The sequence below is a fragment of the Sugiyamaella lignohabitans genome, chromosome A (assembly GCF_001640025.1).
Source record: "Sugiyamaella lignohabitans strain CBS 10342 chromosome A, complete sequence".
Taxonomy (NCBI): Eukaryota; Fungi; Ascomycota; class Dipodascomycetes; order Dipodascales; family Trichomonascaceae; genus Sugiyamaella; species Sugiyamaella lignohabitans.
Genome location: NC_031672.1, coordinates 4365829 through 4391569, shown reverse-complemented (window position 1 = coordinate 4391569; position 25741 = coordinate 4365829). Strand labels below are relative to the sequence as shown.

Below are 25741 nucleotides of genomic sequence, written 5' to 3'. Positions count from 1 at the left end.
CCGACATATCCTTTGATAACAAATATATTGACATGGAATTATTAGACAAAATGTTAATTGTCCCATAGTCTGGAAAAAGTTCCAATACTATGGTGGTGCAGCATGGGCCATTGATTTACTTACCGATTCTGCATGCTCATGTTTGTCATTACTCCAAGTCTCAAGGCTCAAACACTATAAGATAGAAAAACTGTCAGTTAGTAAAAACAATCTGGAAATCTGAGACGATCTAGCTGTTTATATATTACGGTGGCACAACATGACCTTTGTCATACTAAACGTAACCCTCTTTGTAATGGATTGCAACTTTGAATTATGCGGTGATCTAGCCATCTCCACAGGTGACTTCTGACAACGAGTCGATTAACCGAATCTTTTCTTTTCAATATTAGCTAGGTAAAGCAGCTTCTTTCAAATATTGCATAGACGATAGAGTTTATTGTTGTTTTCGCTCACAAATGACCAATCAAGCAATTACAAGATGTGGCAGCACTTTGAAATTGCGCAACAAGTGACTAGCTGAAGTATAATAAGGTAGCGACGGAGAGCAAATACACACTAGGCTAACCTTTCAAAGTTTTGCCGGCTATATGTTTCTGGATATAATCCGGTTTGACTTACCTTGAAATAGATCCCCTCCAAGTGCTGACAAACTATGCTTATATAGAGACAATGTATCTGGAAGACCCCGAAGAAACGGGCAAGTATAATTTTTTAAGGCTTTGTCGGTTAAATTAAAGTTGAAAATTAAAGTAGCGCCTTGCTGCAAAGACAAATAATGATGGAGACGAGAAAACGAATGTAACGAAATGAAACAAAGTAATGCCAGTATAGAAATTTTTTGACAAAAGATCTATCGAGAGACTTTTTTGGGATCCGTTCAGTTTTGAGTTACGTGGTGGTGGAACATATATCCGTCCCAAATCGAATATATATACAAATATAGACACCCAACGCAATATTCAGTGCCTGGCAGATGAAATCAGGTCCGTCTGCGGTCAATCCGCAAATTAACCATACAGGCGAGTCAGTGCCTGCCACAGAAATCAAAAAACAAAAAAAAATAAACTCTGAGTTGGAGAAAAGAGTAACAAAAAGCAATTTAACAGGAGACTTTCAGACCCTTTTAAAAGGTCGCATTTAGACGCAGCTAGAACCACTGATTGTTAGTGAGATACCCTCGGAATCTCAGTTTGGTCCCCCCTCTAGCTACATGCAGGACACCCCTACTGCAAGCAGGGGAGATAGGAAACTACTATGAATGAGAAATGCCACTACCCCAATCGGAGACAATCTGACTGTCAATCCTTGCATTAAACCGATTTCAATCTGCAATCTAGAAAATGTGTATCTCGCTTTGTGCCTAAACAGGCAATGTGATTAATGTCTAGAGAGGTTCTGCAGGACAATCACCGCATGCATCAAAAAAAAAAAAAGCTGATGAGTCCAAGGCACGAGTTAAAGAAGGGGTATAATATTGATGAGATGCGCTTCTCCGTCAACAGGTGCAAACACGATTTCACTTCTTTGTCATCTTAGTTTGAAATCAATTTATATTTGGTTATATTCTAGTATTATTTCCCTATATTCTTCGCCTCGTTGACTCGTTTGCTAGTTCACTCGACTTAATTAGAAGTTCGACTAATGCCTTAGGCTAGGTGGCTTCCATTTTCTTAGCTGGCGATCTGACCAGCTATACCGGGCAAAAGTTACTATGCACCAGCCTCTGGGCTGGCAAAAAACCCATCCCCCCCTTAATGCGACGATACAACTTGGCATCAAACCTTTGTTCAAGCTAAGGTAGCATTAACGTCCAAGGACCCTGTTATTGTTGACCGAAATAGAACGGTATAGGTATTGATGCCTGGACGTCGCCTATAGGTGTGGGTATGCACAGTAATGCCAGATGAAATATGCATCTCTCATAATAAAAGTTCCTGGTTGAGCCTACACCGGTTGTAGTTGGGGCTTCCCCTGTCACTGTATATGCGGTGAGACTGAATTATTTTTTATCAGGGCAAGATTTATGACTTTTGATAATAATATTATAGCAGTGCCTAAGCTTCCTGTTCCTGGACGATCTAATCTGATAGTTCCATCAAACAGGATACTAGTATAGTTAGATTTTTTTTTTGCAATGGATATCTCCAACTGTCAAAAACGTTGAACTTCCCGGGGTTGTTAACAATCGTAGTTTTTTCGGTGCTCGGTATCCTTATTAAAATAAGAGGCTAGCTTCATCTTCGATACGTGACAAAAGAACAAAAGAGAAGAACGGCAGCAAGAAATATCAAAAAAAAAGCAACCAACATAGAAAGGATCGAGAGTATTACCAGCCATTTACGCACTGCGAGCAGCTGTTCAAATCTCACCCACGTAATGCTGCCTAACTAACTTGACATTCTGGCATTCGATGATGAAGAGGGGTCTGAAGAATCTTTTACTGGAACAATATTTACAACATAACTAAACCCATGCTAAACAAGTGGATAAACTTTTTGATGAACCCGCACACCTCCAACTGTGGACACGTACCTGTTTGTCTCCGTCTTCTGTCAACAACGGTTATACATTCCCCTGCTGCCGACAGCCAAAATTACCAAATCGAACCTTGACGACAATCTCTTGAGCGATCGTGCATCTATCCGGAAGAAACAAGCATCATCCAAGTTGCCCCAAAAAGAGCTAATGCAAGTTTATTTCCTTTCAAACCAACTGGTAAGTGCAAATACTTTAAACGCCAACACGCGTAGACTAAAGTACTAAAGTAGAAAGTGCTCATTTACAGCAGCCCGTCAATAGTGGAGAGGCTAGCAGATATTCAGAAACTATACGACGATGACGCACGAACTACAGGCGTCTTATGCAGAGCCAATGCAAGATCCAGATCTGAACGAAGAGACACATGATTGGCCGCAAATTAAAAAGACTACCGCAGATCTGAAGTATTTCACCTAACAATATACCGGCATTCAAAGATAATGTCGCGGTATTTTTTTGCTTCCTTTGTTAATTGAGTTTTGGGTACCTGCTGGTATATAAAGTTGGGACCTGCTTATCATTTGGTGGGTGTTTAAGGCTCAACAAAACTTAATTTAATTTAAAGCTTGGTACATGCAAGTAGACCGTAGATCGCAGTGGTACGGGGTACGATCTAAATTTCTTTTTTGTCGATGAAAAAAGGGACGGATGGCTGCTGGGATAAACAGGGTCGAATACAGCCACTCCTCGGAATGTTAATTCGGGGAAACCCGTCTACTTTTTGAGGGGTGTGGTGCAGTCGTGACATTTACAGAATACACCAGTCACTAACAATTTCACTAACAATTTACAATTTATGATTTAAGTTAGGACATCGAACAATCGACTCAGTTGTCTTAGTTGTAGTTCTAGTACTTTGACATATTTCCATTGTGGATTTGAGCTTCTACGTTCTCGAATAGATCCTGAGGTTGCAACAAATAAACCAGCCACATACCCCCTTCGGTACTATCACTGTCTATACCTATTTCGCTCCCTATTTCACTCCCCGTTATATACTATTCTCAGGTCCGTGCAGCCTGGTTATCGAATTCAAGAAGGACAAGAACCAAGAACGCTATCCACCGAGGCGTATATGTATATGAAGAATGCGGACTAAACTCAGATTACGGATTAACTACTTTAGTACCGACTCGATACATATTTAGGCATAGAACAAGTCGCGAATATATGCTGGTAGTCTCGGCTTTTATGTTTTTTTGCCAAGTAAAGACTGACAATGCTAGTTTGTTCAAGTATCAGTGGTAATCTTGCAGGCATTGACACATGTTCGATGCAAGGGCGTCCACTTATACGGGCCATTCTTCCATTATCGATTAGGCCATCACGTAATTTGTTCCTTGATATTCTACGACCCTATGAACATTAAGCCAACTGGCGTGGAGTTAAAATTAACCTACGGCCTGATTAGGGAATAACAGTATCTATCTCTCTATGATGATGCGGCAATCGTGCATGACACTAGACGCGGTCGATTGGACCCTGTCAAGGGATAAACTCGCCGATATGCCGTAACACAATGGAAGATATTATTTAGCTACGTAATTAACAATCGATCAACAGCGATTGTTGGAGAAATCGTGCTGACCTGATTGTTGAGCCACTAGCCTCATACTACTAACCACGTACCACCCGTGCCTGCCAGCTTTAAGCTTGCTTTTCAAAGGTTTACCAGCTTGACATTCACAATTCTCGTTCTCTTCGTACTACTGTCGTGCTGCTTGTGCTCCTCCTATGATTTTATTCAATTTTTTTCATGCTCTCTCATATTATTTTTCATGTGAAAGTTTTTGCCAGTCCCCCCTGATCACATTCTATCGACTACTACAAATATCACTGCTCCATTATTGAATGTTATCCACTAATGCGACAGCTATCGAGCACGGCTCTATCCACGACCCCAACAACCAACAAATTGACCACTTTAGCTGCTCCAAGTAACGTGACTTGGTAGCAGGACTTGCGGCAGCTTTTACTTATCTTCTCCATGTACATCACCAGGATACTTCCAGAATCTTTTTGATGCGATATCAACTGCGGACAAAAGGAATGGCATAATTTGTTCAATACAAATTATATGCGAGGATATTTATATTTGAAACTGATTATACTACGTGTATAAAAAGTTTTCTCGGTCATAAGATCACCTGGTGGATCAAATTTCATTAATTTATTTTATGGGTACTGAAATAATACATCTGCAAAAATGACTGACAAAAATGAAAAGGCCAAGACAAATTCGACGCCAAACCCACCCCCCAACTGGTTGTATGACTTGATGCTCTGGATCTTCACAATCATCTTTGATCTTTTTTTCCGAAAGATTCTTCCTCGTGGAGCTTATCGAATTCCCAAAAAGGGTGCTGTGATTTTTGTGGCTGCTCCTCATGCGAACCAGTTTGTTGATCCCATGATGCTGATGCAACAAGTAAAAGTATCGTCTGGTAGACGCATTTCCTTTCTCGTTGCTGAGGCTAGTACCAAGCGACCATTTATAGGATTCATGGCATGGGCCACCAATGCAATTGGCGTTGTTCGAGCCCAAGATAACCTTGTCAAAGGATCTGGTACTATTTACATGGAGGAGAGTGATCCTTTGAAAGTTCTTGGCAAAGGCACAAAGTTCACTCAAGAATGTGAAGAAGCTGGCCATGTTGGACTTCCACATGGACTTGGTATGAACGATATTGATAAAATCATTTCTGACACTGAATTGACTGTTCGCAAGGAGTTTAAGCCAAAGGCACGTGATCTTCTTCTTAAAGGCACAACTTATAAGGTAGCCAGTAGAGTCAACCATTCTGACATGTATCATAAGGTATTTCGCCATCTTCACGATGGAAACTGCTTGGGAATCTTCCCTGAAGGTGGCTCTCATGACAGACCTGATTTGTTACCAATCAAGGCAGGTGTTGCTATCATGGCACTGGGTGCTATAGCGGATAATAGAGATTGTAATGTGAAAATCGTTCCTTGCGGAATGAACTACTTTCATCCTCATAAATTTAGATCTCGGGCAGTTATTGAATTTGGTGAACCTGTGAGTGTGCCTGCTGAACTGGTAGACATGTATTTAGCTGGTGGCGACGATAAAAGAAAGGCTGTTAAGAGTTTGTTGGATGATATTACGGTTGCTCTAAAGAGTGTTACAATTACATCTCCTGATTATGATACACTGATGATTCTCCAAGCTGCTCGTAGGTTGTACTTGCCCAAGGGTAAACAGGTGCCTTTATCACTTGTTGTGGAGCTTACTAGAAGGTTTACTGAAGGTTATAATCACTACAAAGATGATCCAAGAATTATTCATATGAGGGAAATGGTTTCTGCCTATAATAGACAATTGAGTGATCTTGGAATTAAGGATCACCAAGTCGAAACTGCCTCTTTGAGCCCACCGACTGTTATTGGCAAGTTAATATTTCGTACTGGTAAACTTCTCGTTCTCTTAATTTTCAGTTTGCCTGGTGCTATCTTGTTTGCCCCAGTCTTCGTTGCAACAAAACGAATTTCAAAGAAAAAAGCTGCTGAAGCTCTAAAAGCAAGTAGTGTTAAGATTGCTGCTAGAGATGTGTTGGCTACATGGAAGCTACTTGTGGCCATGGGGCTAACTCCTGTATTGTACACCTTTTATGCATTTCTAGCCACTTGGTTATCATACAAATACGAGCTTGTTGATAGAAATTGGAGATCTCTTGTTTTTGTCACTATTGCTTCGTATATTGTACTACCGTCCGTGACGTTTGCAGCCTTAGTAATTGGTGAAACTGGTATGGACATATTCAAGTCTTTACGACCATTGGCATTGGCACTTAATCCTAGTCATAAAAACACTGTTGCCAAACTTAAACAGACTAAAGCTCAGTTGAGTGAAGAAATTACAGAGTTAGTCAATACTTTAGGACCAGAGTTGTATCCCGATTTCGAGCATGATAGAATCAAGCAACCTTTGTTCCGGTCAGATGATCGTAGAGCATCTAGACGTGACCGTGCCAGTTCAAATGCATCCGACTGGTCCATGGCATCATCTGGCGATGAGTCGGCAGCTATCTCAAGAGTTAATTCAGAATTCGACTTGGCCGATATTCCACTATTCAGCTATGGATCATCTTCTGGACGAACAACCCCAGGTAGTCATAGTAGAACTGTATCAGACACTTCATCTGTTGAGGACTTGAACGACTCTGTTGAAAGAGCTACTGGAAGTGAAGCATTTAACACTGAAATAAGTAAAAGAATACGCGGTGCCATGGCAGAACGACTAAGTCGAGGTGAGCACGAAAACTAAACACTTTGATAAAAAATTAATTCTTGTTGCATTTTTCTGTATAGCATAATAAATTGTATTAATACTGGTAGATATATGAGATACATTAGCAAACGCAGATATACCAGTTGCATTATGGACCAAACACCTGGATATACGGTCTTTGCGTTTGAGCTACCTTGCTACTTCAGCTTAGGTTTCGCTTATCAAATTGATTGATCTATTAATGTCAGAGCTGGTGTCTTATCACATTGCTTTGGGTTACTCAAAATATGAATGCTTGTTCTGTCAGACTAACCAACTGTATTTTCATAACAATCTTATTGGTATATATGGTATCATGTCAAACATATACAGTGTGCGATCCGTTAAAAGTCAAAGGCTGTCAACCATGTAAAGCACTAGGGAAGAAAATCTATGTCAATTTTACTGAAGGTGCGTCGCCGTTATTCTTACCAGTAGCATCTCCAGAACAAATTCGATACACTCAAGAGGGAGTTGAATTTATACTGTCCAAACCAGGGCACAATCCCACCTTACAATCTGATTTCTATATTATGTTTGGAAGAATAGAGGTGATACTCAAAGCTTCTAAAGGAAAAGGGATTGTTTCAAGTTTTGTACTTCAGAGTGACACTTTGGACGAAATTGATTTGGAATGGATTGGAGAAGACACAAGGAGGTTTCAGTCGAACTTTTTTTCAAAAGGTGACACCAGTTCTTATGATCGAGGAGAATTCCATCTATGTCAACCTCCTCAAGATGCTTATCATAACTATACGATTGACTGGACTGACAAGAATACTATCTGGTATTATGACAACCAAGAAGTTCGGAGGTTACCAGGAGAATCGCCTTCGGGTTATCCACAAACTCCCATGGCAATTAGAATAGGATCTTGGGCAGGAGGGGATCCTTCTAACCCTCCAGGAACAATTGAGTGGGCAGGAGGACTGACCGATTATTCGAAAGGGCCATTTGTTTTCACAGTCAAATCGCTACTCGTAAAAGACTATTCAACCGGATTTGAGTATGCATATGGAGACCAAAGTGGCACTTGGATGTCGATACAGGCATTGGGAGGGGAAATAAAAGGAGAGTATCAAAATAATGATATTAATTGGAGTGAATATGAGCCAGAACCTAGCTATAAATCGTTGCATTTAGGAAAGGACTCAGGCAAAAACCTGGTCAACAAGCATTCTAAAATATTCTCGCAATTGTGGACAAACAATGAGTTAAAATCTGAACGTAGTGAAGAAAATAATCTGGACGCTGAGGGAGATTCGGTGGAAAACAACAAACATGCTGACTCATACGAAAACGCTGATACTACTAAAGAGAATGAGGATGATGACAGCGATAACGAGAACACACTAGGAAAACACAGAAATTTGAAAAACGACGTCAAGGGTTTTGTGGGTAACATATTTACTTCTGCCAGACTTGATGATATAAAAGGAGCATTTTCTTCATTGACAGGCGTCGCAGGAGGTGTCGACCAGGTATCAATATCGGCTTTCAAAAATGAAAAATACCCTGAGACGAGCCCGTTCCCGGTTGTCTCGACGTCAGAATATAATATAATTCAAAATAGCAGCACAAATGGAGCACGGTACACATCAGTAATAGGTGTAGTTCTGATTCTCACGATTTTGTGTATGTTTTTTTGATTGTGAGAAGCATTTTGTATTATATCAGCAATATATGAAGTTGTATTTACGGACGCAGTACCTAAGTCCCCAAATACCCCTTTTAAAACCTACCTCACATCCTTCATTTTTCATGTCTCCAATCAATCAAGGCAATCTATTGTGAACTCTGACATTTTAGTAAGACCGGTTCAAATCCCATTTGTCCCATTTGCTATATTCTGGCTTCTGATAATCAGGGTCCACATCCGACCAAAAGATTGGGGTTAGGACTACCGATAATGCAATAAATGAAATCAATACCATACATGGAATCAAAACCTAACATCTATAAAACCGTCCAATCAACGGCAGGGTGAAACCGGGAAGCATGAATTTCGATTTTGACATTTTCAATACGTGAAGCTGATCAAGAGCAACGGGACTTTAGATACACAAAAAAAATGGTAAGTGCTCAGTGGGAAAGTGGGTGTAGAACAGGTTCTATGGGTATTATTACTTGCTAGGACGTATAATGTCAATTCCCGGAAAGCTATTACCAAACCGAGCATACATGAATTCAAACAAATATTCAAGTTTTCAGCTGGTAGGCGTCCGTCAGACCCGTGTTCGACCAAGAAGACTGTATCTTAGCAATATCTGGAGTTCGTTTACTCGAGTTTGTTAATGTACTGGAGGGTCTCATACCTTGTTAGATGTACCAATTATGTCGGACTAGGGCCATGAGTTGAATATACATGTAGATAGCCAACGCTACAGATACTCAGATGATTTGAACTACGCTTCTGCTGGCCTGTCTGAAACAAATTATGACAGTAGGTTCAAGTGCTAAATGCTAACATTGATTCAGGCTTTCGCTACTACCATCTACAACACTATCTTCAAGAGAAACGCCGTCTTCGTTGGAGCCGTCTTCGGTACTGCCTTCTTCTATGACATGTAAGTGACATTTGCAATGGAAGAGAGAATGCTGTTCAATCCATCTCTCTAGACCTACCTAGTTACTGAGGGTCCTGGACTGAGTCTCGTGGCATTGACTCTTCGAGGTGTAACTCCTGCGAAGCAGGAGCTACGGGGACTGGGCAGCGCCCCAGCCGCCGGAGGCAGACATAGTTACTGACAATGACAGCATCTTCAACAAGACTCTTGACAACTTCTTTGACAGTCAAAACAAGGGCAAGCAATGGAAAGACATCAGACATCGTTACATCACTGACGATGAAGAGTAAAGTATATTCCATTCCCTGCATATAATCTAAAATAAAATATTATAATTGGTTCTGATTTTTGGATGGATGAGCTTGGTTATTTACGAGCTGTGATGTCGAGCGCTGGTGTCTCGGCAGAGTCGAGACTGCTGGAACAGCAAACGACTTTGACCAAATAAAAATAGAGGCTAAGAAGCCTGGCATAAATTACTACCGAAATCTAGCTTTATACTAAGGTCAGTTTGTGTTTCCGTAAATGCAGGTAATCGTCAAGATATTCATTGACTGTAGCACGAATAGTGTCAACCCCGTCTTGATCGAATTTGGCAGCCCATTGCTTCTCCCAGTCTGCGAAGTCTACTACGAAGTCGTCATTTGAAGCGTGGCCATTAGCATGTCCATTCGAGACTTCCTTGGCGTGGCCATTGGCATGACCATTGGTGCTACCGTTCGTAGAACCGTTAGTATGACCATTGGTTGCACCGTTTGTACGACTCTTGTTATTGAATCCTGTGGATTTTAGACAGTCGTCATGCCATCCGTTCCATTTTTCAAATGCCTTGACTACCTTTGGGCTATTCTCGTCCCAGGAAAGCATTGACTGATCAAAAGGAAGGTCTACAGACTCGCACATCTGTTTCAACACTTGCTCAGGATCAGCGATGATATCAGTCGCATCAACGACCAATGGTCGTTTACCCAGCTTAACCAGATGGTCATATAAGATTCTCAATTGGCGATATCCTGCCTCTTGCGGTCTATAATGGTCAAATCCCGTCTTTTCAGAATCAGGAGGAATGCATCTTTTATAGTACGAAGGAACTGCTAGATGTGGAGCTCTAATCAAAAACACATATTGAAAAGAGTTCAGAATATCAGACGGCAGAACTGTGATTGAAGTATCACTTGGCGTACTATTTCTAACATCAGAACCAAATGACTTGGCCACTGCCACATTTGATTCATTTCCAGTAGCATCTTCTGGCATAAGATACGAAATCATATCCTTAATAAACACCCGTTTATTCTCTTTCTCGGCCTCATAAGCCATAGAACGCAGCTCATCATACACATCAGCATATGTGGTACCTGCATATGGAGACTGGACCCTCTTCTTCTCTGGATATCTATCCGACAGTCTCTCGGGTCCAAAATAAAAAGGGTCTCCAAAGGGTTCATGAGCACAAACGATATCTTCTCTAGTCATAAAACTACGCTCAAGAGCAGTCGACATAGATCGAGGATGTGTTGCTAAAAATATTGACGACATATTGCTGTAATTATAATATTAACCAGATCTAGTGAATCCACTCTATTAGTTGTTATAATTCTCGGCTATTAATAAAGAGGAAACGATAAAAAACATTTTAGTGGATATGGTGTCGACTTTATATCTAAATGGTTATCAAAAAAAAACATATCCAAAGTAGTAATCAGCCACAGATCCCGAGACTATTAAATAAGATTTAGGCGCAGATTGCTCTTAACGTCACACAGATGCAGCCACAATCGGCACCGGCACACCCCCATGTGGCTATATGTGGCGGAAAGAAAGCCAATGCCCCTCCTTGATTGTGGCGGTGTGTGGCTCACACCTGTCGCCAAGCCCAAACGTTCGTCGTCTTCTCGGAGACGGGCATCTGCTCCTAATCAGGTAAATCCCCTGAATCTTAAAATTCTCTCTTGTTGAAACATTTTTGACAGATCTGCCTCCGGCGGCTGGGGCTCCGCCCCAGTCCCCGTGGTCCCTGCTTCGCAGGAGTTTGCTAGGATCGTGGTGTTCGAATTAATGACTGTTAGTCAATTAACTAGTAAAGACGTGTCTAGAAATATATTATATAATGCTGTTTGAGATTCTAATATACTGAATAGTGGATAGTCCAATAGGCGGTATAAGAATAAACTCATGCATAACGTCATCTCATGTCAACCAAGGAGCTAGGGCCATATCTACAATTCTCACACTCTATGCACATTTCAGAAATGTTTACTATCTATTTCCAAATGGATAACATCAAATATATCAGTTGTCCCTATCTGGTTGTTCATCATTTAGTGCTAGAGCTGTGATGAATTGTAATTCAGCCATAAATCACACATCCACAACCTGACGCCAACCAGTGCAACCTTCACCCTTGCACTCTGTGTACTGCTATTTAACCAGCCTTAAGAATTTCGAATCGGCTGGAGATACAAACACAGAGTCAAAGTTCAGTTAAGTCCCACTCGCAGGTGTCAGGAAATGGATCTGTTTACTCGTGTCAACTAGGAGAAGTACAGATGAAAAATTCACCACGCAGAGAACAGACTTATATATATTATTCTCCAAGCCGGGTAAGCAGGCATCTCTAAAGATCGACATTCACCAAGTGAAAAATTTCACCATTCAGGCAATCAGACCACAGCAGACGCCAACAAAACTAGCCAGTCAAGCCCGATCAAACGACTCGAGCGAAGCGAGAGGAGCCACGGGGTCTGAGGTAGGGCCCCAAACGCTGGAGTCAGAAGCCACAAAGAAAAATAAAGGAAAAACTTCATACTTTTTAATACTTAAATACATTTATGCTTTTTTTAATACTGTCAATTATACATTGATTTAAGCAGTATCCTTCTTCAAAGTACCAGTGAAAGCGTGCTTCTCAGCAACAGTTTGGAATCTACCCTTACCGAACTTAGAAGCAGTGTCAATCCATTTGAGTTGGACCTTCTCGAGGGCCTTTCTGGAGGTGTGGACCTTGAGAGACTTTCTCAAAGTGACAACTCTCTTCTTAACACCAGGGATGGAACCCTTGATGATGACGAAATCGTTGTTGATCTCACCATATCTGACGAAACCACCAAGAGGAGTGATAGTCTTCTTAGTACGGTCAAACTCAGTAGAACCAGAAGACTCATCACCAGCCTTACCAACACGGTAAACCTTGTGGTTGGTGGAAGTACGGTGGTGATAACCGTCTTGACCGGCACGGGCAACAGTCCATTGGACGTGGGAAGGATGCCAAGCACCAATACAAGCGACCTTACGGAGACCACGGTGGGTCTTTCTGGGAAGCTTCTTAGTACCCCAACGGGCGGTAACACCCTCGTAACCGTGACCCTTGGTGACGGCAATGACATCAATGACCTCGTCTTGCTCGAAAACAGAGGCGACATCAACAGTCTTCTCAAAGTGCTCTTGAGCCCACTCGACCTTGTCGGCAATAGAACCACCGTTAATTTGGATCTCGGCAAGGTGAGCCTTCTTTTGACCAAGAGGAGTCTTTCTGATTTGAGTGTGGGCAAGGACACGGACAACAGTAGCGTACTTCTTGATACGCTCAAGCTCTTGAGCAACACCAGCAGAACCCTCAGAGTACTTCTTGGCGTACTTGGTGAAAGCCTTCTTCTTAGACTTGTACCAGTTCTTGTAGAATCTTCTCTTGACCTCATCGGACAAGTGCTCGGCCCAGACAGTGGTCAAAGAACGGAGACCACGAGGAGTCTCGACGTAACCAACAACACCGACGACAACAAGAGGAGGAGTGTCGACAACAGTGACGGCCTCAACAACCTCACGCTTGTCCATCTTGGATCCACGTCTGTCCAAGTCACGGACAGTGGTGGTCATACCGGCCTTGTAACCAAGGAAAGCGGTAAGGTGAATGGGCTTGGTCTTGTCATCAACAGGGAAAGACTTAACCTTTCCTCTGTGACGGGCAGCCCTCTTTCTGGGCAAGAATCCAAGCGAACCGTGTCTAGGTTCTTCGTATTTACGGTGAGACATGTTGAACTAGTGTCTTCTTGATCGATGTCGAGTAAGTTGAAGAAGATAATTTCACTCCTATAATCTGCAACTTCTTAGTATCCAGCTTCTCGCTGCGAGTTCCTGGCTGCCCTGCTTCTGCATGAAAAATCTTGCGTTCTCAAATATACTTTTGTATTTCCCAAATAGGTAACTACTGTGACTACGCTTTTGGCATACATATAATATCACGTGAGTACGTATTCACGCAGGGTCTAGACAGGGTCCAGTAGCTGCCTCCAGCGGCCGGGGCGTTGCCCCAGACCCCATTGCTCCTGCGAAGCAGGAGTCATTACCGAAGTGATATGAGGAGGTTATAGAGATTGATATTGTGTATTGTTTCTAAGATATATTTATTTACCAGAATAGAGATAGCAGCTTATAGAAGTTACAGAGCACTCTGGGAACCAGCTGAGGTGTGTGAGCTGTTTGGTTGGCCTGAGATATGCGAAATGAGCTTTAGTCGAGGGCAATTGTATCACATGTTACTACACACAAACTATACAAATATATAGGCCACAGAATTCATGCAAGTGTTGGATGTTTTCGTTAATCTATGGAGATTTGAGGTAGGGGAGTTACTCTAGGAGTAGAACTAATGGCTGCTGTAAATGGAAGTGTCTACGATTTGGTGGAAATGTCGAGGCCAATCACTGTACTAGCTAAACAGGAAATAGAAATTAAGCAGTAACGTTGTTGTGGCGGAATTTGCCAACGTTTTCTCTTTGAGCATTCTCACGAGCACTGCGAACAACATCAAGAACATCCTTCAAGCTAGCCTTCCAGGTGTCAAGACGGTTCAAGATAGTAGACCATTGCTCAACGCCAAATTGACCAACGGGACTAGCTCTGTGGATGTCGAACTCTTGGTCATTCTGACTCAAACGACCCTCCACAAGTCCAGCTCGGATGGTATCAATAACCCACTCTTCAATCTCATCGTCGGAAACATCAATAGCTTGGGCAATATCCTTGTATGAAATAGTTCTGGCATTTTGAGATGCCTTGTAAACAACTGAACCAAGAGCAAGAACCTTGACCTTCTTCTCCAAAACAATCCATTGCTCCTCAGTTATGCTGTCAACTGAGGATTTTGTGAAACTTTTGTATGAGGCATAGTCTCCGTTAGAGACAATCTCAAGCAGCTTGAACACGTCCTTCTCAGAAGTCTGTAATCCTTGAACAGCCTCCAAAGCGAAAATATCGTCAAAATCGTAAACAGCCTCGGCAACAAGATAAGTGATAACCAACTTCTTGCTGAGGATTGTGCTCTCATCGGATCCAGCCTTCAACGTGCTGACCGCCTTTAGTAAATATTTATGTGACTCCTCACTATCTGCAGACGCCAGAATCTCACTGACTCTATAGTAAACGTCCTTCTTGTTAGCTTCATCAACACCCCAGTCGTTCAACCATTGAGGTAATTGTTTCAGCTGACTGATCAACAAGTGGATGTTCTTAGTTTGGTCGGCAAACGACAGAATACTCGTGAAAACATTATATCTCAATGGAGAATTGGTGGGCAAAATGTTGAACAAATTGGCCAAAACTGACAACACTTGTAAAGGTTCAGCCTTTGAAGAAGAAGTCAAGTTCTTGAGAACAACTGGTAGAACTTCGGTCAAGTTGGGAGAAAAGGTCAAGATGTGTAAAACCAAGTTATAAGCGGATTCAAACTCCTTCTCAGGAGCGTTGGCAAGTACAGCCGACTTCTCAGCAACTGCTAAAAATGTTCTGGCTTGATCATCTTCGGATTCAGACTCCATCAAGCCAGTTGTGTAATTTTCAAAGCTGCTCTTCTCATCAGCAGGAGGGTCGAGCTTGTCGATGTAGGCAGCAATTTCCTGGACAAAGTCGCCAAGAACGCCATCCACAATCATGTAATTAAGTTGAGTGGAGTCGGTCATTTTTGTGTTTAATAGTCGAGGTTCAACCACAGAAAACGCGTTACACTCTCTCAGTTTAGATCTCTAATTTGCTGCTGTGTTTGCAAACGTTTTAATTTTTCACTTCATGGTCCACCCTAACCTCTACTGTCACGTGAGAAGCGTTGTAAAACGTCGCGGGCATCAATCTGTATTCCGACATTTCTCCACTGTCACTACACTCAACCTGTGTCAGTTGCTCTAGTTGGTTTTAAAAAATAATCAACTCGGAGCAATTGTTGGTCAATACACGAAACGCTCTTTCAAAAATATGACGAGAACTAATCAAATTATATGATCTATCTGCATTCAGATTACAGCTCGTGCAGACGGTAATAATATTACCGAGCGACGAAGTTTGTAAAATCCGGAGGCCACAAAATTGCAAACGGTCGTCTGCAACTTGTGAGTAACTAATCTGCGAGATATGAACTCTAAGTGATAGCGGGAGAAGAGCCAGAAATAGCAAGAGTGCCGTTTTGCGGTCAAGTTTCTTGACCGCTGCAAATATGAAAACTTAGAATGCCAGTTCTTTGTAATTAGAGCATAGGTATGGCAAGTTCCGCGTATTCCGTGGCTTTGAGACTCATTTTGAACTTACTCTTTTACTGAAGTCTGGCTTGAAGAAGACTGTTCCTTCGGAGCAAGACTAATTTGGCAAGTATATGGCAAGAGGAGCAATTACCTATTTTGACAACCTTCTAACCAAGTAAAGAAGTTGATGCTTCAAATATCTATCCGCAGAAGACCTTATAAGGTTTCTCTCTAGTGTTTTATTCTACTGATCCAAAGTTATGGGTGCCTTGAATTTCTGCAGCCATTTTCTTTGTTTTTTCTCTCACAGGGGGTACCTTCCTAACGAACGCTACAGCCATCTGCCTAAACCGATTAGTAACTATCATCTGATATATCTGAAAGTTACTCGAGTTTACGTATTAAGTATTGAAAGATTTGGCAAAGCTACTAGTTTTTTAAGAAACTGACTGTCGATTAATTCTATTTATTTGCTGCAACTATGTCATTGAAGACGTAAAGGCCAATACAAGATAGTAGATCTGAATTTTTTTTCTGAATTGTTGAATAGACTAACTAAGTTGGTGACTTTACTTGGGTCTCAAAGTAAAAGCAGCTGATAAATGGGTGATTTGGTTGGAAACCGACATTTAGCATTAGCATTGCCTGCTGATCATCAAACCTCCTCCCATGCCTCGTCGATTAAATTCGCTTACATCCTCTACATGTTTAGGTTTGCTGTTCTTTGTTTCCTGCGGTCGTCTACGGCCTTGTCTCGATAAATTATAAGTCAAGTGTTGATTGGTAGGTGGGATTTTTTTTTCAATCCAAATGGCCATGTGGACCACAGTCAATAAAATTACGAAAATAAGAGCAGATAAGCTCGCAATTATTAATTGACTCTGCAAGCACGTAACAGCTATTGTAACAATGTCTCGCAAATAATTTGTATTTTATCTTAGAGAACGGTAGAGCTCTGGGCCATAATTGTGCTGGACCGAATGACAATCGAATCAACATCTCATAATTAAAGCGCACTATGTGTTAGCTTTGTTCAATCCACCTACGGAGAAATGTGTACCCCCACATATCGCCGTCAAGGACGGATTTGACAACTCGGGGCTGGCTAAGAATTGCCTAGACAGGGCTATGGATATATTTCGGGTATGCGATTTTCCTTGTATGTTCCCGTATTCTAAGTACCGTTTGGGGACACAACCCAAAAGTCAGATCGCCGTTAGGCTTCCCGCTTAGCTTTGTATACATGCAATGGTAAGTAGCTGCTGCTAACTGCTTTTCGTATGGATTTACAGCATAGCTGCAAGGTTAGACAGACGCATTGCAGATCAGTGCTCACCGAAGTCAGTTAACCTTGGACGAAGCGACCACGGTTATAAATTTGTATTCCTCGGGAGAATAGAATCCGAGCGGAGTTTCATTAAATCCGATGTTTTCGAATAATGGAAATCAGTCATCAAGTTGATTACACTCAGATGTGAAGTGAAAAAAAATTCATGTAAACGAAGGCATATATAGTACTAATAACAATTGGTAGAAATATATACTTTATTAAAGCTCAGTCTAAAACACTGCTTGGAGATCCAAGCGTGATTCTTGACCGCTTAGTCTGTAATTTCCCCAAGATTCAGGGGCCTTCTGTAGACTGATATCAGCATCCACTTCTTCATCTTCCTCATCGTCTTCATCCCATTCGTCAAAATCATAATAATCTATCGACCTATCTTCATCAGTGTCACTATCAGAATCGGACGCACTGCACAGCTCGTATTGACCCTCCTCTTCATAGTATTCATAATGTTCATAATCGTCATAATCTTCATAGTCATCGTATTCATCATAGCCATATGCTTGATCCCTTATCACACCGTCCCCTTTATTTGACGACACTTCTCTAACGGAAAATAATTTGTCGTCGTTGTAATTATTCTTGGAGTCATATTTAGACTCTCCTCTCATCTTTCCTTCACCTGGGCTCTGTTTCTCTTCCTCTTGGATCACATTTATTGTAGAACGAACAGCACTTGTTCGCGGTATTCCAAATCCGCCTTGATATTTATTTGGAGGTAGTAAAGGTACCGGTATGGCTCCTTGAGTAGTAGTGCCAGACTGCCTCCTCGATTTTGCCAAAGATAATAGAACATTGTCCAACAGCTTTCCATGCCCAATTAGCACTCTCATATCATGACGATGACTACAGGCTTCCTTGATTAGTTTCGATCTGGCAGCTGCAGCTAGAACAAACATATCAGTCTGAGATATTTCAGAAGCAGGAACCAATGCCAGGGCTGGAGGGAGATAACTCATTATAATAGCGACTTAAATGTGTAAATTCGAAGAATGGAAAACTGTTAATTAATTGTTTCTCTTGGGCCCTTGAGCTTATTTGTAGTCATATTTATTTGGTATGTTCACATTTTTCTACCCTTGAGAGTGGCCTTAGTATTATCCATCTCGTCCGTCAATCACTCCCAATTATTACACCCTGCTCATCTCTTATCGCTTGGAAAAAAGCAATTATTGATAATTACCATTGGATCATGCTTAAAAATCCCCAGCAGTAGAATGGAGAACGGGTTCGTAAAAACCTTGAGTACGAATATAGTTATCGCAACTAACTCACACAAAGGATTCCGGTCAACGGCCCCCGTGATTGGTGTCCAAATGCAAACTTGGTTATCAATACATTACTAAAGCATTTTATTACTTAATTATTACAAATGGGAGATGGCAGGCTGGTCCAAGACCCTGCTGCTATATACTGGCAATATATAATGCAGGATGCAATTTATGCGAACCGCATTTTTTTCAAGTTGTCTCAATAGCCATCTTATCTAATCTTCTTTTCAAAGATACTAAACAGAATTAGTGGAACTTTATGATACCAAAAATTCATTCCAGATCTTGCTAACCTTTATTAGACTGATAGATAGCAAGCGAGTCCCACAGCGAGGCATCCGTAAACCTTTTCATAACTAGGTCAAGAAATAATTCGAAATATGCTGTGGTACCTGCTTTTGCTTGTACCCTAACACTATCTGTTTCCAGAAATTGCAGAGCTCTCGTTTTGGCGAGTTTTAGACGAATGCAATCAAATGGAGGACGGAGGTTCAACAATGGACGTTTTGGGATTTTTTTTGCTGGATTGTTTATTTCGTGCACATATGTGACAATATTTGACTTATTGGGATTAAGATCCGACTGTCAGTGCTTTTTTGGCTAAATTGGTGATGCCAGATAAGGTTGACCTAAGACACATTCAAAGTTAACATCAAGCAGAGCCGAGGGCGTATGATCATCAGCTATCCCTTTGTTAGAGTACAAGCAATACTTTGCTGCAGTACAAATGGTAGGAAGTTGTTTTATATAAAAAATGATTTCGTCTTCCCAGTGAAGTTGGACTGGCTGTCGAGGCTTTTTTTGTTTCATTATATATTTACATGTCTAGATCCCGCCTTGAATCACGATCTTAGCTGCACTGATCTTCATGAGATGCAAGATTAGACATCTGCATCTAACCTTGCTGGGAGTAAGACTGTAACATGGGGGTTACTAGCATGGTTGAAAATGCCGCGTACTTCAAGTGATTTAAGATCCGAAGAAATTACTCCAGTGTTAATTTTTCTTTTTTTGGACTTTTGGGATTTCTTAATGTTTTTAATTTTTAAATTATTTATTCATTTTACTTGAAATTTTTAAAACTTATAAAAAAAGACCCGGAATACCCTTTTAATTTTTGGAATCATTACCCATAAATATAATACAAAAAAAAAAACTAAGGCAACGGGGAAAAAGACAAAACGTCTTTTTACATAATCCCGTTACATGCGATGACATGACCGAGTCTGGAAAACTTCGACAGATCGGTTGAATTGTTGAGTGCTTGGTGGAACATCAATAGCAGGGTTCTCAGTGAAGAAATCGTTAGGATGCAAACCAACCTTGAGAACCTCGACAGGCATAACTGGGTAGTCCTCAATTCTGGGGTGATGAGTAAGACCAAAAGAATGCCACAAAACAATATCCTCGTTTCTAACATTGTCTCTACGGTTTACGGCCTCTTGAACACCACCAACTTCCTTGGCAGATTGATTCGTCCACACACCACCGGCATAGAATTCGTTGTCCTTGTGCTTAGTAACCCAGAAGTGGTGGGTAGCAAAAGCAGCTCTGCTACGGGCAACGGTACCAGGAGGAGCCATCAACAAAGCAGTAGGAGCGGCAGCAAGCTTGAATCCAACAGGGTTACCAGTGATAGGGTTGATCTTGTTCTCATTAACAATCTTGACGTATCTGTTTGAAGCAATGTTGGCATCAAAAGCAGAAGATTCGTCGATGTAACGCTTGGTGTTAATGAAACCAGTACCCTTGGGATTTCGCTCGTCCCATGGAGTAATAACAGTGTCATGCACAGAAACAGAGTTCTTGTTACCATCAATAGCAGGGTCAATACGGACACTGAAAATGTGTTGATGAGAAGTGGCCAAGACACCAGGTCCAACAACAGTTCCGTATCTTGATCTCTTACCGTGGTCAATAGCTTGGGTAGAGACAATACCAGTAGCACGGATTTCCAATTGGATATTGGCGGCTTGGTCAAGGTGCCATGCAAAAATGTACTCGTAGTTTCCGACAGTAAGAATGGTTTGGAGAACCAAAATACGACGACGAACAACGGCAGCAGCCTCAGTACGGTAATTGGTGTGCTTCCAAAGAATACCATCGTCTTGCTCGTGCATGCAAATAACACCCTTTCTGGTAAGAACGTTACCGTTAGGCTCGACAAGGTGGCCATCAAAGTACTTAATGGTACCAAGACAGTCACAGCCCAAAGAAAGCTCGTTAGCACACTTGCCACCACCGACATCACCAAAGTCGAAGGCCATCTTTCTGTGCAAAGGAGGACGTGGATCACCATATGGAACAGCCATCTCAGAAACAGACAATCTGTAGAAGGTTCTTCTTCCATCATAGTCGACATCGTGAAGAACTAAGCCCTCACGAGGATTGAATCCGACTCTGAATCTCCACTTTTGCCATTGAACAAGATTCGACTCGTCAACAGTAAATGAGGGTCCTTCAGGTTGAAGAACATTGTAAGGCTTAAGATCGGTTCTCTTGTTGGGGACAAGGTCGGGGTAGTACTCGCTGGCTTGGTGGCCCTCAAGAGCAAACTTGTACTTTTGACGAGTAGTATAGTTGATTCCATTGGCATCGTCATCATCACCACTAGTAGCACACCAGTCAATACGAACAAACTTCTTCTCAAGAATATCGTAAACTGGGACAAATGGCAAGGGGAAAGCGTAGATGTTGGACTCGGGGTGGTTGGTCTTAGGGTCTCTGGAGTACATGAGGAACATCATGTGTCTGGAAACAGAGGTGATTTCGTCACAACCGTACATCCAACCATCACTAGCAACAGTCTTGATAGCCTCACCTTCAATACCGCACTCCTTCAAAGCACCCAAAACAAGAGGGTCATCATACATAAAGGTCTCAATGTGGTTGGCCTCATCTTGATCCATGGGCAAATGTTGAGGCAAAGCAACCATGACAACCTTGGTGATTTGATTGGTATCCAAATCGATCCAAATCTCCTCAGCCTTTTTGTCATCCATAATATAGTAGTAACCATAGGCAATACGAGGAGGAGGGGCAATTGGCTTACCAGCCTTTTCAGCCTGAAGATAAGGACCAAGCAAGCTCTTTGGGGGCTCTTCAAGATGGATATTCTTGATGTGCAATTGCTTACCCTTGTGGTAATTCTTCAGGTGCCCAACGGCCCTTTGGAGCTCCTCAGGATTAAGTTGATCTAAAGGATGTGGCATTCTCTTTTAAAAATGTGATTGAATTTCTTGTTTGTACTTTTAAAACTGTAGGATTGATTTTTGTTTCAACAATTATTCAATGTTGATTTTTATTATCTCCACCAAAAAGTGAAATAAAAAGTTTGTTTGGAAATATATAAAAAAGAGATAAAAAGGAAAATAAAACCAGATCTAACTGTGGGGTATCAAGGGTTTAAATAAACAGCAGCGACCCCATGAACTGGCCCAGTGATGAAGATATGGTTCTAGGTACAAATAGGAACGACCTAACCGCTACCGCATACAGAGCGAACTGAGCGGGATAGAGCGAGCGAGCAGACGAGTCATTGTATCAGGAAGCGCCTGTGTGTGTCGTAATCTAACGTTTTCGGGCATCCATTTTCATCGACTGGTCTGTAGGAGATGCATGGTTAATTGATTTCTCCGCAGACACCGCTTCGGTGAATTCCTGGGATCGGCCCCTGAAATTTCTTTAAACGGCAGCTGTTTCCGGTATCTTTCAATGGTCCCTAGATCGGATATACTTACCGCTTGGAGCATACTACAGTTTGTGGACCAGTTGGGACCTATCAGACCATTATCATCTGCATTGTATCGCATACCATCTGTAAGTCGATGAAACATCTCTGATACTCTTCGCACACCCTTGGATCGTTTGCCGTGCTATAACAATCTAGGCAGGCCTCTGCGAGAGCGGCGGCACCAGCGCGTAAGTGTACAGCGGCTTCGTCCACGGTTGAGAGCTCCCTTTTTCAGCCATGACTGGTGTTTAGAGTTGCTTGATTACTACCTCTACTACACATTTCTGGCGCCCTTCATCATAAGCGCTTTGCATTATAGGGTGTAGTAGCCGTAATGGGATGTATTACTATCGGATTCTCTCCAAGTCAAAACTGGCTCACTGTGCACGAGCTCCACCACAACTGGGTAAGGAAACTCATCTCACGCTGAGACTTTCATTCTCATTTACACTCTATCACTCTATCGCTATCAGTCACTCTCTCGGCCACTCTCTGCTGACAGAATGCTGACAGAATGCCATTCGATGCTTTAAATGCTATATAGAATATGAATTACATAAATAAATTGGCCTGTTCTGTTACAACTTACAAAAGGAACGACTGAGAGCTTGAGCTCAATCTGCCAGAGAAGCCCTCTCAACTGAATATGGATAGCCCGTCTCGCTCAACACATCATAGCATGGGCTAGGTCTCATCGGGATCGGAGTCTATCTCATGTCCAGGGCGCTTGCTGACGAGGCGAGGCGGCTACATGCTCAGCGGGTCTTCTTTCGTGCGTTTCCTGGGTAATGTCTCGGAATCCTCCCCTCGATGCACACATGTGTGGAGTAAGCTTCGGGGAAACACGTAGCGCCCACACAGAGTAAGTCCAAACGAACCAACTCAACTTATACGAATTCTTGCGGGTTGATTTGGGTCTTGGCCAGGCCCTCTATTTGACAACTGTTTCTGGTCGTACGATGCACTGGACTTAATTGGACTGACAAAGACCCATGTCTTGTCCTTTTCCTGGACTAGCTAATCCTGCTCTAACCCCGCAGTTTATCATCAGGTCTCCACTCCACCACTAGCTACTTTCTCTCTTCTACATCATCTCCCACTAGTAATTAGTCCGCTACTCAGCCGCTTGCCTGTTCTGCTGATCTGCTCAGGTTCGCTGAAGATATCCCCTACTAGCGCATCTCATCTATCGGCCTTCCGCTGTCACTAACGACGCTCACTTTCTGGAATTTGGGGTGGGGAGTGTGCCTCCGGCAGCTGGGGCTCCGCCCCAGACCCCGCGGCTCCTCTCGCTGCGCTTGAGTCGTTGCTTGGGGGTCCCAGTCTGTTTTAAAGATCTCGACAATTGCTTACTCTGGTGAGTCTGGCAGTCCGTAAATCATTAGATTGTGTAAGGTAAAAGTTAATATTTGGGTACTAAGGAGTACGAACTTTGAAAGTAAAGAATGTTAGCTGGTGAAAAAGCTTTTTCTCCTCACCGCTGGCAATTGACATCCCGGGATTGCACTTACGTGCCGTTGACCGGCCATTGGCTAATTGCTTGCAGAAAACAATTAAGACTATGAGGATTCTGCCTTTACATTTTTTACAATTTTTACAATTTTTACAATTTTGATTGTCACGACGAACCTGGCTTCCTGCTGACCTGTCACTGCATAGTAAAAGCACTTTTCGGATCCCGACCGGCTCTGAACGGCACAATGCACGGCACAAGCAACGAAGAAACTGCGATATCCGGGGAACTGCCCAGTTTTCAGTGGCTGTGCACCTCCAGTAAAAATCTGCTGCTATTTTCAAAGGACCCTGAAATGCACGCTTACAAAGAGGTTGCTACTATTAATATTTTTTATAATATCCGGACCGTATATTTGGTAGTGATCGTCATCATTGCCGTCGATGACCGTCGACAACCGGTAGGATTGACGGTCTCTCCTGCATTTCGAACAACGTTCCGTGCATAGATTGCCGTTTTGACAGCAATGGATTTTTCTCGAAGTCCGATATTTTTCAAATATAAAAAGAGGTCATATCTCCATTCTCAATCAATATTTCTACATCTTCACCACCAATTCTTACATTAGCTTCTCGATTACTTGAAATCAAGCAACTACTACAACTCACAACTTAACACAATGGCTCACTTTGACGAAACTCTTGCTCCTTCCAAGTCGGCTACTGCCACTATCAAGAAATCAGTGACCAAGGTCCTCAAGGCCGTCTTAACTCCTCCTAAACCAGTTGATGCTCACACCAGTGAAATGATGAACGTCTACAGAAGATAATCTCTCTGATTTCTACTGTTCAGAGCATACTGCTATATCAGTCGAAATGCCTGGCTAGAACTGCTTCAGTTATAGCCTCGAAAAGAAAAACAAGATTCCATGAACGCTATTTATCCATGGAGAATAATATCAATTGTCATCAATTGTCATCAATTGCCATCCATGTTATTTATTTAATGTACTTTATTTATTCAATTCAATAATTTATTGATATCCTACTGCTTATCCTAGCCTGACAGGCCCTGTCTAGATTAGCTCTGTGACTATTGGGCACTTCCAATAGTCCACCTTCCTAAAAAACTCTTTAAAAGCACAATTGTTGATCTGTTAAACAGCACAATTGAACTCTCTGTACCTATAAGAAATCCCGTTTCTAATTTTAAGCCATAATGATATTATTTGCTTTTAAAAATAGAATCACAATCACTCAATGTTTATCTGGTTCATAGAATGTCCCGCAATCCTATCAGCCGCACATGTACATACGGGGAGCAGCTTCACCACTTTCATGATCGTAACGCCGCCGCCGCAGGTCAATACCGATACGATATCAATCAAACACTGGCCCTCTCTCATACTCCAGAATCTAAATTCATTATATAGAATTGGTCAGTGATAAACCCCAGCCCACAATCATGTCTGAACGACTATTCCGATTCTACTTACCACGCATCTCGTCCACAACCCTCCGTGCAGGAGGAGTGTACCTTGCTGGAGCATTGTATTCAGCAGGATTCTATGCCATGCTTGACTCTGCTCTATTCTCAAGTCATGGCAATGCCTCGACAGTGCATGTCAAATTCGCTGACTGGTTACCATTCATTCTGTCATCTCTGGGTATGCTGGTTATCAACACAGTAGAGAAGTCTCGGCTCACGTCTGAATCATTCTCATTCGGCTCGTCCGACGGATACTCCTCGTCAGCCGACTGGCAAGCTAAAGTCATTCTATTCCTTGGCTTTGCACTTTTGGCTGGTGGTCTGTCAGGCTCAGTAGTAGTACTGATTCTCAGATACGTGGTACCCAACTACCCGATGCCCACCATAGGCATGGGTATCTCCAATGTCGTCAGCAACGCTGCTGTGACCCTCAGTTGCATCTCCCTATGGCTCGCTCAGAACCTGGAAGACGAGTACAGCTACTCTCTACAACTATGATATTTAAATGACTAAATTTTATACCAATTGCTCCCACATGACCAG

The 25741-nt window shown here is 42.1% G+C and overlaps 8 protein-coding genes across 8 annotated transcripts; 3 read left to right on the top strand and 5 right to left on the bottom strand.

Annotated features, from left to right (window-relative positions):
• Window positions 1–4747: 4747 nt before the first annotated feature.
• On the top strand, window positions 4748–6829 carry SCT1 (bifunctional glycerol-3-phosphate/glycerone-phosphate O-acyltransferase SCT1; the record flags this gene model as incomplete). The annotated part of the gene is made up of 1 exon (XM_018878300.1): window positions 4748–6829. One exon carries the CDS (start codon window positions 4748–4750, stop codon window positions 6827–6829), a length of 2082 nt encoding a protein of 693 aa, XP_018735617.1.
• A 311-nt stretch (window positions 6830–7140) lies between these two features.
• CRH1 (Crh1p) lies at window positions 7141–8481 on the top strand (the record flags this gene model as incomplete). The annotated part of the gene is made up of 1 exon (XM_018878299.1): window positions 7141–8481. The coding sequence occupies one exon, from the start codon at window positions 7141–7143 to the stop codon at window positions 8479–8481; it is 1341 nt and encodes a 446-aa protein (XP_018735616.1).
• A 1413-nt stretch (window positions 8482–9894) lies between these two features.
• AWJ20_1419 (uncharacterized protein) lies at window positions 9895–10938 on the bottom strand (the record flags this gene model as incomplete). The annotated part of the gene is made up of 1 exon (XM_018878297.1): window positions 9895–10938. One exon carries the CDS (start codon window positions 10936–10938, stop codon window positions 9895–9897), a length of 1044 nt encoding a protein of 347 aa, XP_018735615.1.
• Window positions 10939–12264: 1326 nt separating this feature from the next.
• On the bottom strand, window positions 12265–13431 carry RPL3 (ribosomal 60S subunit protein L3; the record flags this gene model as incomplete). The annotated part of the gene is made up of 1 exon (XM_018878296.1): window positions 12265–13431. The coding sequence occupies one exon, from the start codon at window positions 13429–13431 to the stop codon at window positions 12265–12267; it is 1167 nt and encodes a 388-aa protein (XP_018735614.1).
• Window positions 13432–14129: 698 nt separating this feature from the next.
• Window positions 14130–15356, bottom strand: AWJ20_1417 (uncharacterized protein; the record flags this gene model as incomplete). Its single annotated transcript, XM_018878295.1, has 1 exon — window positions 14130–15356. The coding sequence occupies one exon, from the start codon at window positions 15354–15356 to the stop codon at window positions 14130–14132; it is 1227 nt and encodes a 408-aa protein (XP_018735613.1).
• Window positions 15357–17468: 2112 nt separating this feature from the next.
• AWJ20_1416 (uncharacterized protein) lies at window positions 17469–18212 on the bottom strand (the record flags this gene model as incomplete). The annotated part of the gene is made up of 1 exon (XM_018878294.1): window positions 17469–18212. The coding sequence occupies one exon, from the start codon at window positions 18210–18212 to the stop codon at window positions 17469–17471; it is 744 nt and encodes a 247-aa protein (XP_018735612.1).
• Window positions 18213–19726: 1514 nt separating this feature from the next.
• AMO2 (putative peroxisomal copper amine oxidase) lies at window positions 19727–21736 on the bottom strand (the record flags this gene model as incomplete). The annotated part of the gene is made up of 1 exon (XM_018878293.1): window positions 19727–21736. The coding sequence occupies one exon, from the start codon at window positions 21734–21736 to the stop codon at window positions 19727–19729; it is 2010 nt and encodes a 669-aa protein (XP_018735611.1).
• A 3438-nt stretch (window positions 21737–25174) lies between these two features.
• Window positions 25175–25696, top strand: VPS68 (Vps68p; the record flags this gene model as incomplete). Its single annotated transcript, XM_018878292.1, has 1 exon — window positions 25175–25696. One exon carries the CDS (start codon window positions 25175–25177, stop codon window positions 25694–25696), a length of 522 nt encoding a protein of 173 aa, XP_018735610.1.
• Between the last annotated feature and the right edge of the window lie 45 nt (window positions 25697–25741).